This window comes from Natator depressus, chromosome 7 (assembly GCF_965152275.1).
Source record: "Natator depressus isolate rNatDep1 chromosome 7, rNatDep2.hap1, whole genome shotgun sequence".
In the NCBI taxonomy this organism is placed as follows: domain Eukaryota; kingdom Metazoa; phylum Chordata; order Testudines; family Cheloniidae; genus Natator; species Natator depressus.
This window is the reverse complement of record NC_134240.1, coordinates 69,648,476-69,661,373: the sequence shown is the minus strand read 5'-3', so window position 1 is coordinate 69,661,373 and position 12,898 is coordinate 69,648,476. Positions and strand designations below refer to the sequence as shown.

Below are 12,898 nucleotides of genomic sequence, written 5' to 3'. Positions count from 1 at the left end.
TGGGTACGGGGCCTTGGGGAAGGGGGGTGGAATCAGAGCAATCCCCTCCAGCCCCCTGCCATGAGCCACTCCGAGCAGGGGGCTGGAAGCACCCCCACAACCCCAGCCCTCTGCCCTGACTCCAGCACCCACACCCTGAGCCCTCTGCCCTGACTCCTGCACCTCCTCACACACCCAGCCCCCCCACACTCCATGCCCTGACTCTTGCACCCCCTATATTCTCACCTCCACCCTGAGCACCAAACGGGACCTCCTGCACGCCCCTCCCCACATTCCCACCTGCACCCCTCGCACCAAATGGGAGCTGCCCAGGTAAGCACTCCACACCCAAACCTCCTGCCCCAACCCTGAGACCCCTCCCTCATTCTAGCTTCTGGCCAGATCCTGCACCCCAACCCCCAGCCTGCTCCTTCACCCCCAGCCCTGTGCTCTGTGCACCCCCACTCTCAGCTCAGTGCAGAGAGAGAGGAAGAGAATGGGCTAGAACCAGGGAGAAGGTAGGTACCCACTCTGTCTGGGCAGCGCTGGGATCCCAGAGTGGCAGCGGGCTGAGTGGGGCCGGCAGCCGGGACCCTGGCTGGCAGGAGCCGGCAGACAGAACCCCAGACCGGCAGCGGGCTGAGTGGCAGCAGGCTGAGCTGCTCAGCCCACTGCCAGTCTGGGGTTCTCACTGCCGGCCCCTTGCCAACCGGGGTCCTGGCTGCAGGCCCTGCTCAGCCTGCTGCTGGCCTGGGTGAACAGAACCCTGGGTGAACAGGGTAAGATCAGCATTTTAAATTTATTTTTAAATGAAGCTTCTTAAACATTTTGAAAACCTTGTTTACTTTACAATACTTTAGTTATATAATATATAGACTTGTAGTGAGACCTTCTAAAAACATTTAAATGCATTACTGGCACGCAAAACCTTAAATTAAAGTGAATAAATGAAGACTTGGCACACCCCTTCTGAAAGGTTGCTGACCCCTGCTCTAAAATAAAACCTTATTTAAAAGGAAGACACAGAAAACGTTATTTCAGACACCAGAATCTACATTTAACTTGGTTTGTATATAGTCAGATACTAGCATGTTCGTTGCTCAACAATTGACCCATTATTTTATAAACTGATATACAGATAACCTTTTCACAGATTCAGCAAATGAAGCTGTTTGCAAAAATCAGTTACAAAAAATCAGACAACATATGTTTGTGCTACCTCTAAATTTACAACTTAAGACTTCAGTTTTAAGAAAAAGCATCCCTATTCAGTAAGCGAACTTCAGCCCAGGGAATAGCTATGTCCAAGAAGTTTTTTCTAGTGCCAATCTACACAATTTATGGGCAGGCTAATGCTATCATACCTTAATATTTCTGAACACTAAACACACACATTTGAAAATAGAATGCAAAATCAGCACAAAGGGCATCCTTGTTTATGAATGGATGTGAGAATCCAAGAGAAACTTGGTGGTTTTCCTCCTTATACACATTTCTATCTCTAAGTATTGGCACAAGTTAGAATTTCAACCAAACATGGCTATTGAAACTACTGTTTTCTACCATTCTCTATTTTAGTTGAAGAATGAGCTAATAGCTTGTAACTACGAATGAGCCCAAATACTTTCATACCTTGGGGTGCCAAACAGGATAGGGGCTTTTTTTTAGATCATTCTCCAAGTATAAGATACACTAGAGGAACTGGACACAGAACTCCATGTGCGTATCACAGCAACAGTGGCTTTCAGCCACCTTTGTACCCCATTTCTGGGAGTTCAGATCAGTCCCTGGCAATTTAGAGCAGCCCAAATGCTGCTTTAAATTTGCCAGTTTGGAGCAGATCCCAAAGGAAAAGTTATGTCAGCAGGGATTGGCAGCGTGTATCATTCCCTAGCCATGCATTCTTTTGCTCCCTAATCCAGTGGGGATTGGGAGGGGTGGCACAGAGGAGCTATAATGGCTTTTCTCAGCTCATGGATTCCCCCATGCTGATGGAATCCCCAGCCACCCATATAGGAAAGCTTTAAACTCCCTTTGTGCTGCCAGTGGCATAATGGCAGAGCTTGGATGGTCAAGCATCTTGCTCAAAATCTTTAATAATTGCTGAAAGAACTATTACAATTTGTTTCTATGGAAACAGCACTCCTATACTTATACACTCTCACAAAAAAGTTATCAGATGAAATATTTAATTAACATTGTTGTGACCTGAGCAATGTGAGCCCAGCGATTGTGTCAACATCAAGGTCTGCAAAATTCAGATGTTCTGCTTGCTTAACTCCCGTTGAAATAAACAGGTCTACTCATGGATCAGATGCAGAATCAAACCCTAATGAGAATGTATTATATAACTTAGTTTTATCTCTAAATCTTGAAGATGGTGTATGGTGATATAACAGAATGACTAACATCAATGCGAGTCACATAATACTCTCATAAACCAGAAAAATTGCTAACTATTTTTCCGTACCCGTCAGCTGTACTAATGTTACCAATGGCATAAGTGCTAATGAAGTTGTGTTTACTACTGTCTCAGAGCAGACTAATGTGACACAGCAGGAAAAAATGCCTATACCCCATCCACACTAGTGCTGACACCATTGATGGCACTGGTGCTGGGGGGAAAAGGTACAAATTTTCCTAGTGTAGTCATGTCAGGAAACCTGAATCCTAGCCTCAAAATTTAGAGGACAAAGTAATTATTGCCCCGTTCAAATAGGGAGTCCATATCGGATGCTATGTTATAATAAATTCAGTTTATTCGGGCAAAGATGATGTTGTTTTCTCAGATATTCAGTGAGAGATGCCTCCTTATATACTTTGGGTACCTCGTAACCTTATGGAAAAGGTACAGAATTTAACAGAACATGCTAACCTTTCTCCAGGTTTTTTTTTTAAACCACCTTTTACAGATTACTGTGAAGAATTCTATTATGCTATCGAATTTTTTTAGAAGATCCAAGCATGTATAAAAGACCTTGTTCGTTCTTAAATTTTGTACGTTTTAGCGTAATTTCTACAGAATCTTATTACAGCATTTCCCTTGAGTCTTATAACTGTGTGACGCATCTTTTTTCTGTGGGCAAAGCAATGCAGGAGAAGAAGGAAGGTGAAGATATCTCACCCACACAATGATGGATAACTCAATATTCTCTCTCTCATATGTCATGGCCAGAAGCCTGAATGGACCCGCCAGTGATTCTTATTCACGTGAGAAACAACAACATGAAATAGTGGTTTTCTGTAATGGAGTACCAGTATCAGGAAAACTGCAGTACCAATGCCATATCGTTATTCTGAGAGAACCACCATTTAAGTGACATTATGGCCACAGTGAATAAGCAGGAACTTGGGGAGGACAAGCCAAGTGAAAGACCTTGAAAGTGAAACAAAGAAAATAGCAGTTCATTGTCAATATTTATTCCTGATGGTATTTAATCAATATAACCCATATACAATTACAAAAATAGACTGTGCCAAATATCCACTGACAGAAATGAGCTGGCTAACAAGGACCATATTAACTTCCACTTGCTTATTTTCTGTTGTTTTTGTTTAATCTGCCTCCACAGAAAAGTACCCAAATATTTGACAGATTCCCTACACTGTAGTTTTCTTAATGTCCAAATGAAGGCTACAAATTGCTTACCTGCCTTAATAAAACAATTTTTAAAAATAGGTATACAATTTCATGATGGTTTGGTTAGGAGATGGCATCCTTTTTAATGATGCATGATTCAGAAGAATTAATTTAATAAGTGTGTCATAGGAGAAGAGTAAATAATGGAGAGAGATGAATGATCACTGAAGCATATACAAATTGAAAGGGAAAACAAATTACCAGCACAACACTAAAAATAAAAAGCTTTGAGGGATATCTTTCTGATAATTTGATTGGTGCATTAACCTTTAACAGCCCAACTTTCAAACATGGGCACTCAAAGAAGAGGGGTGAAATTTTCTAAAGCGCCTAGATGATTTAGGACCTTACAAGCCTAAATCTCATTGAAAGTCAGTGGGACTTAAGACCTTAAGTGCCTAAGTTATATTTAGGCTCCTAAATTAGCTAGGTGTTGCAATGCTAAGTGCAGGAATGCCTAAATACTTTTAAAAATCTGAGCCTTAGGTCTCCAAGTTATGTAGGTGCTTTTGAAAATTTTACCACAGCTTTCTCTCATATATGGATGTCTCAGTTTGGCATTTACACTTGTAACTATCCATTTTATATGCCTGTACTGTATGCCAATTAAAGTGCGCAAAAAGGAGGATTTGAATGTTCTTGTTATCTGATCCTGTTTCAGATGGGTTCTATTTTTAAAATACTTGGATATTTAAAAACAAACACAGCTGTCTGCATTATTTTCTCATTTGTTTTCATTTTGAGGACAGAGTTAAAGGATTCCTTCTCTTCCCTCTGCCCCACTTGTATTGGCCAGAATCTCTGATATTTATTATGATGAATCACTTTTTCAGCAATCTTTAAAATCGCTTCCTACTTCAAAAATTACATACCTTTCTGGTGTTATATAGAAATTAACAGACAAATAAGAGTAAAGGAGTCAAAATGCACATAAGCTTCACAAAGGCTCCACAACCCTTTTCTCCAGTGCAGTGTGTCAGATATAACCACTGTTAATCCTTTAGATCCATGACTAAAGCTTTTTTCCCTCGTTGAGCACTAGCATCAAAATGCTGATCTGACTATGCAAATACATGGAAACTGATCATTTAAAACATCAAGTTAAGGTAATTGCTTAAAATTGTCCAAATAAAAATAAATTTCTGTATCTCTGCTGGATTGTCATTTTGGAAAACACTAGGATATTAAGAATTATTCTCATCAATGCAGCCAATCAAAGCATTGCTGCTTCTTTCCCTACTTAGTCCTACAAAAATAACACTACGGATTAGAAAAATCAAGCAAGACAGACCCAATCATCTGTACTTTCCACTAGTTTGTATATGTTCATGTGATTTCTAGGTCAATATTTATTTTGTGAATGTTGTATCCTTGGATATTACCAAATCTTTTGGCAAGTTTTTTGCCAAAACATTTGGTGCAGTGACTTACCGGCAGTGTTTGTGTGATCCTGTTAAGGTTTCAATCACAAAGCATTCCCCATCATTGAGACAGTATGCAAGATCCTTATCTTTGCATGGCTTAAAGTGCTCAGATCGCTCAGTGGAATACGTTGTGGTATCTGTGGACAAAACATAGGAAAAGAAATGCCATTAGACTACCATCAAAATGTAGGATGCCATTAAAAATTGCTTTAAAGACCTTTGGAATCTAGTCCAACAACCATGTTTACATACAGAAGTGCCAATTTAAATCCATGTTAAATGACAAAATGATGTTGCACTGTCTACTGCATTGATCAATTTCCATTAAATTTTCCCTTTGTTGCTATACTTTCAGAAATGTGTCATATTTGACCTGTGGCTTCTGCAGCAAAGTATCACAGAAATAGCAATGTTTCATCCTTAGACCATCCACATTTATGGAGAGAACAACAGGCACAGTTTATTTCCAGTTAGAGCTGGTTAAATTTTTTGAATTCAACTTATTTTCTTCTGAAAAATGGCCATTTTTATTTTCAAAAAAATTCCAGTACAAGTCAAACAATCTTCAACCATTAAGAAGAAGAGGTAAAAAGAGTCTACTCAAGATTCTCATTCAGAAAGGGCCTGGATTTCAGACCCCTTTCACCTAAGCTGTGTCATTTTCAGGGATATAGTCTTCCAGCTGTATGGGAAACATGTAATGACTAAGTTTTAGAGGAACACAAAACTTAGTTTAAGCTATAGAAGGAAAAACATGGAAGTAGACAATTGAATATAGTCTTAAAATTCGGCCTCCCTTTCTGCTGCCGGATCCATTTAAGAACCCACCCCTCCGCCCCCCAAAAAAACAAAAACCAAGCCCAATTTCTGCAATTTTTTTCACAGGTTTGGCATTTCTGATTACAATACGCTGCTGCAAAAGGTTAAGACCAAAAACAAATGAAGTCCCTTGCAATTTAAACACATTTCTTATCCCTCACTCTAACCGCCCCTCCCTCCACCACCACCACCCTCCAGATTGGCCATGCTCAAAAAAACTTTCATTTAATAACATTCTACAGCTGGCAGCAAACTGCTTCATTAGCTTTCTTTATTTTCCCCCTTTGTGAGAAAAGACAGTTTGAAGCATTTATTCACTTAAATTCAACTGCTCAGAAGTACAGGAAGCACAAGAAAGAAAAAAAATTGACTTTATACTACAGTCTTGACTACTTTCTAGGGAAGTACTGAGAAATATCACTATGACTGTCATTTTGGGGAAGTACTGTCGAAGTTTAAATGCACTATGCGGTTAATTTGTATTTTAATGCAGTTTACTGTACACAGAAGTCAGCTTTAACCATATGGCTGTGTCTGCATTAGAAATACTTATACCAGTGTAGTGACACTTATGCAAACCCCACATATAGTGCTCAAAGGAAATATGGGGAAGCTGCACCAACATAAACCCCATGTAAAAGTCGGATATGCACTTTTTCCAAAGAGATATATAGAAAGTAGTACATCTTGCTCTAATCCTGTACCCTCTCAGTTTGCCAAATTCAAGTGAGACCAGTGTTCATTTTCATTGCAAAGCAAAATCTTCCTGCTCAGAAACCCATTCCTTGTTTAGGTACAAACATTTTATATTCAGATCTTTGCCCCAACTTAAATAGGATCTTCAAGACTGTAAACTGTGTGTGTGCGCGCGCGCGCTGCAGGTTCTACCAGAATTCATATAACGAGCAACAATAAGTTCATGGTCAGAGTAGTTTGTTTTTTAAATTTACATATAAGGCTCCACAATAATTATGATTAACATGCTAATTGAATTGATAGCGAGGAAGAGGCAAGACTCATGGAACAATGACCTTCAGCTCCAGCTGCTCTGCAACAAGGCCCAAAGGTGGAGATATTCATGGGGAAAACCAGAGAAAGCTGACAATATGGTTGGCATATGCAACATTAATTGGGACAAATTGTGTGTCTGAGGAACAGGATTGCACTGAAGGCCGTGGAAGTATACACAATATACCACTTTCATGAATATCATCTCACCTCTTCTTCTCTATATTGGGTTTGCTCATGCTCTATGAGGTGCCACCTGGGAGCAGTCCCTGCAAATGTGTAAATTCCTTGTATGGGGAAGGTTAACATAAAGAAGATCTCTGTATCTTCCACATCCCCATGCACAAGGGGCAGGAACAGTCTGGCTCCTTAATGTGTAAAGAATTTTGCATCTGTTTTGGAAATTGGAATCATGTCCCTTGAGTTCTCCGTTCAATGTTTTCAGCTGCAGATATGAAGGATGACTGGGTTTCTAAGAGATTAGAATTTTAGTTATCTTGTTTCCCCACGATGTTACATGCTTTTGTTGCAGATTCATTATATATTTAAAATAAGTGTTTAGAACCATAGCCAGGAATTTAGGGGGGAAATGGGAAAGTATTATAGGGGCTACAAATATATGTTTGAACTCTTCCTAACTGGACTCTTCCTTAAGCTGATTACTTTGAAGGATCCTTCTTTTGTAACTGATCGCTACCACTCTCCACCCTACTGTCAATACTAAAGTTCCCTTCCCCTGAATGAATTGCCTCTGAAGTTCCCTACTCTTGGTTTAGCTCAAGTTCTTGTGGGCAGCTGACATGACACCATCAAATTAGGCCTGAATAAAGACTGGGAGTGGCTGGATCACTACAAAAAATAATTTTCCCTCTGTCGATATTCTCATCTTCTTGTCAACTTGGAAATGGGTAACATCTACCCTAATTGAATTGGCCTCATTAGCACTGAGCCCCCATTTGGTAAGGCAACTCCCATCTTTTCATGTGCTGTGTATTTATACCTATCTACTGTATTTTCCACTTTATGCAGCTGATGAAGTGGGTTATAGCCCACGAAAACTTATGCCCAAATAAATTTGTTAATCTCTAAGTTGCCACAAGGACTCCTCATTTTATTCAAAAATATTTAACTGTTGGGGTTGGAAGGCTCTCATGCAGGCCCATATGTTCTCAAAAGGGATATATAAATGCCAATAACCCATGGCTTGGTTCCTCTATTTTGCTGAGCTGCCACCCCCCTTAGTTACTGATAAGATTAGTAAATGTAGCTGTTCTTCCCTATAGCTCCATCCTTCTAATCCCCTTTGGACTTAATTCATGTCTATTTTATATTAAGTATAAAGTAATCTAGTGGTGGGTAAGCTGAGCTCCTAATGCTAAGGCCAGTCTGTGGCCTCTTGAACAAACCCTTTGCAAGTAGAGTCAATCTCCAACAGAACTATTTCATTCAGAGAATGTCAAATGCCAGGGATCATGGATTTCTGCTGGAACCCTTCCTGCTAAGTTAGGGTGCAGAATTTCTCGGTTCGTTTCTCACTTTCCTTTTTTGTCTCATGTTCTCTGCAAAGCAAGTCAAGGAGCAGCATGAATGATTCTCGTGGTCCCAGCTTGAACAACCTGTTTTCAGAGGTCATTGATTAGCAAGGGGAAGCAGAATTGGGTTTAAGTTTCATGGACAAATTTCAGATCCTTCATTTAGCAGTTTGGATTTTAGGACCTTAGTTCAAAACTTAAGTTGTCTGAAATATAAAAATGAGTGAAACATTTAGTAGGCTTTTTTAAAATTGAAGTATTTTTGTACAGTGTTTCGGTCTAAAAGTATTCATTATATTCCTCTTATTATCTTTTCTCTCCTAAACCTTGAATTATTCAATCTCCTCCTCTGTCACCTACCAAAACAGCTTATTTCTTGAATGTTCCTCAGAGAGATCAGCTGCTTTTGCTATGGTCAGAATTTGGGTACACTAAATATTCCCCAAGTTCTGTGCTCAGCATTTCCAATTTGCTATTTTGTGTGCTGGTAGTAACGTAGTTTTGATTGTGGAGACATCTAGATAGACTTATGTGTAGTGCTGGGGAAGAGCCGGTGGTCGTGGTACATGTAGGTACCAATGATGCAGGGAAGGGTAGGAGAGACATCCTGGAGGCCAAATTTAGGCTGCTAGGAAAGAGACTGAAATCCAGGACCTTTATGGTGGCATTCTCAGAAATGCTTCCACTTCCACGCACAGGACCAGGTAGGCAGGCAGAGCTTCAGAGTCTCAATGCATGGATGAGAAGATGGTAGGGAGGAGGGGTTTAGATTTATTAGGAACTGGGGAAACTTTTGGGATAGGGGGAGCCTACAGGGCTCTACCTAAACCAAAGTGGATCCAGACTTCTGGCACTTAACATTAAAAAGGTTGCAGAGCAGTTTTTAAACTAAGAGATGGGCGGAAGCAGATTGCTGCAGAGGAGCATGTGGATCGGACAGAAACTTCTCTGAGAGGAGAGTCTATTGATAGAGATTCTCTAGGTTTTAGTCAGGAAGAGAGGATGGAAGAGGATAAAGTATGGGCCAGATCAGACAAGAAACATTCACAAAGAATCTGACACATCAGAAAAGGGCAGACAAACAACCAGTGACAAGTTTTTAAAGTGCTTGTACACAAATGCTAGAAGTCTAAATAATAAGAAGGAGGATATTGATATAATAGGCATCACAGAAACCTGGTGGAGTGAGGACAATCAATATGACCATCATTCCGGGGTACAAAATATATTGCAAGGACAGAACAGCTCATGCGGGGGAGGGGGAGAATGGCACTAAATGTGAAAGAAAATGTAGAATCAAATGAAATCTTAAATGAATCCACATGTTCCATAGAATCTCTATGGATAGTAATGCCATGCTCTAATAAGAATACGACAGTAGGGATCTATTATCGACCACCTGACCAGGACAGTGATAGTGACTACAAAATGCTGAAGGAGATTAGAGAGGCTATCAAAATAAAGAACTCAAGAATAGTGGGGGATTTCAATTATCCACATATTGACTGGGTACATGTCACCTCCGGACGAAATGCAAAGACAAAACTTCGATACTTTAAATGACTGCTTCTTGGAGCAGCTGGTACAGGAACCCACAAGGGGAGAGGCAATTCTTGATTTAGTCCTGAGTGGAGCGCAGGATCTGCTCCAAGAGGTAACTATAACAGGACCGCTTGGAAATAGTGACCATAGTATAATATTTAACATTCTTGTGGCGCCTCAGCAGCCCAACACTGACATTTAATTTCAGAAAGGGGAACTATGCAAAAATGAGGAGGTTAAACAGAAATTAAAAAGGTACAGTGACTAGAGTGAAATTCCTGCAAGCTGCATGGACACTTTTCAAAGACACCATAATAGAGGCCCAACTTAAATGTATACCCCAAATTAAAAAACACAGTAAAAACTAAAAAAGAGCCACCATGGCTTAACAACCATGTAGAAGAATCAGTGAGAGATAAAAAGGCATCTTTTAAGAAGTGGAAGTCAAATCCTAGTGAGGTAAATAGAAAGGAGCATAAACACTGCCAAATTAAGTGTAAAAATGTAGTAAGAAAAGCCAAAAAGGAGTTTGAAGGACAGCTAGCCAAAAACTCAAAAAGGTAATAACAAAATGTTTAAGTACACCAGAAGCAGGAAGCCTGCTAAACAACCAGTGGGGCCCCTGGACGATAGAGATAAAAAAGGAGCACTTAAAGACGATAAAGTCATTGCGGAGAAACTGAATGAATTCTTTGCTTCAGCCTTCACGGCTGAGGATGTTAGGGAGATTCCCAAACCTGAGCCATCCTTTGTAAGTGACAAATCTGAGGAATTGTCACAGATTGAAGTGTCATTAGGAGGTTTTGGAATTAATTGATAAACTTAACAGTAACAAGTCACCAGAACCAGATGGCATTCACCCAAGAGTTCTGAAAGAACTCAAATGTGAAATTGCGGAACTATTAACTATGGTTTGTAACCTGTCCTTTAAATCAGCTTCTGTACCCAATGACTGGAAGATAGCTAATCTAATGCCAATATTTAAAAAGGGCTGTAGAGGTGATCCCAGCAATTACAGATCAGTAAGTCTAATGTCAGTACTGGGCAAATTAGTTGAAACAATAGTAAAGAATAAAATTGTCAGATACATAGAAGAACATAAATTGTTGGGCAAAAGGCAACACAGTTTCTGTAAAGGGAAATCATGTCTTACTAATCTATTAGAGTTCTCTGAAGGGGTCAACAAACATGTTGACAAGGGGGATCCTGTGGACATAGTGTACTTAGATTTCCAGAAAGCCTTTGACAAGGTCCCTCACCAAAGGCTCTTAAATAAATTAAGTTGTCATGGGATAAGAGGGAAGATCCTTTCATGGATTGAGAACTGGTTAAAAGACAGGGAACAAAGGGAAGGAATAAATGGTAAATTTTCAGAATGAAGAGGGGTAACTAGTGGTGTTCCCCGCGGGTCAGTCCTAGGACCAATCCTATTCAACTTATTTATAAATGATCTGGAGAAAGGGGTAAACAGTGACGTGGCAAAGTTTGCAGATGATAGTTAAGACCAAAGTAGACTGTGAAGAACTTCAAAAAGATCTCACCAAACTAAGTGATTGGGCACGAAAATGGCAAATGAAATTTAATGTGGATAAATGTAAAGTAATGCACATTTGGAAAAAATAACCCCAACTCTACATACGATATGATGGGGGGCTAATTTAGCTACAACTACTCAGGAAAGAGATCTTGGAGTCATGGTGGATAGTTCTCTGAACACCTCCACGCAGTGTGCAGCGGCAGTCAAAAAAGCAAACCGGATGTTAGGAATCATTAAAAAAGGGATAGAGAATAAGACCGAGAATATCTTATTGCCCTTATATAAATCCATGGTACACCCACATCTTGAATACTGCTTACAGATGTGGTCCCCTTATCTCAAAAAGGATATACTGGCATTAGAAAAGGTTCAGAAAAGGGCAACTAAAATGGTTAGGGGTTTGGAACGCATCCCATATGAGGAGAGATTGAAGAGGCTCGGACTTTTCATTTTGGAAAAGGAGAGACTAAGGGGGGATATGATAGAGGTATAGAAAATCATGAGTGGTGTGGAGAAAATGAATAAGGAAAAGTTATTTACTTGTTCCCATAATATAAGAACTAGGGGCCACCAAATGAAATTAATGGGCAGCAGGTTTAAAACAAATAAAAGAAAGTTCTTTACACAGTGCATGGTCAACCTGTGGAACTCCTTGCCTGAGGAAGTTGTGAAGGTTAGGACTATAACAGGGTTTAAAAGAGAACTGGATAAATTCATGGAGGTTAAGTCCATTAATGGCTATTAGCCAGGATGGGTAAGGAATGGTGCCTCTAGCCTCTGTTTGTCAGAGGGTGGAGATCGATGGCAGGAGAAAGATCACTTGATCATTACCTGTTAGGTTCACTCCCTCTGGGGCAACTGGCATTGACCACTGTCAGCAGACAGGATACTGGGCTGGATGGACCTTTGGTCTGATCCAGTATGGCTATTCTTATGTTCTTATGAGGCGGTCTGATGTAAAACAGATGCTAAGATTTACAGTATCAGTGGAAAAGCATAGTATTGATGGACCGCTGGTATTCTAAATGCATACACTGCAGTGGAAGGCAGCATTACATGTCTACATATCTGTTATGGAAAGCAGATCAGTTGCTTTCCTTTCTTGGAAAAGGAAAATATCTCTTGGGTCCATATCCAACAGTACAGGCTTGGTATCTAAGCCAGTTTTAAAATGAATGAAATGCAAGGTCTTCCATCATTTGCTGTGGGAGACTGTTCTGCAGTGCATAGAGCTCACCATTAGGAATGTTTTCCAGAGAGACCACTTTAGTTATAGGTGAATTTAAGAAAAAAACCCCACAGTGTTCTAGGAATTCCCCATGTATCCCATGCATACAGTGTGCCAGTTTTGAAAGTCACTCCCCCTCTTTTGGTCTGCCACAGACCAGATTTGTTAACCTTCCAGACACATGGCAAA

At 40.2% G+C, this 12,898-nt stretch overlaps 1 protein-coding gene across 4 annotated transcripts in view; it reads right to left on the bottom strand.

Annotated features, from left to right (window-relative positions):
- NRG3 (neuregulin 3) overlaps window positions 1-12,898 on the bottom strand; it is an 877,122-nt gene that overhangs the window by 506,249 nt on the left and 357,975 nt on the right. For all 4 annotated transcript variants that reach the window (XM_074958727.1, XM_074958725.1, XM_074958726.1 and 1 more), the window contains exon 2: window positions 5,051-5,180. In XM_074958727.1, coding sequence (XP_074814828.1) covers window positions 5,051-5,180 — 130 coding nt within the window. The remainder of the gene's footprint in view (window positions 1-5,050; window positions 5,181-12,898) is intronic.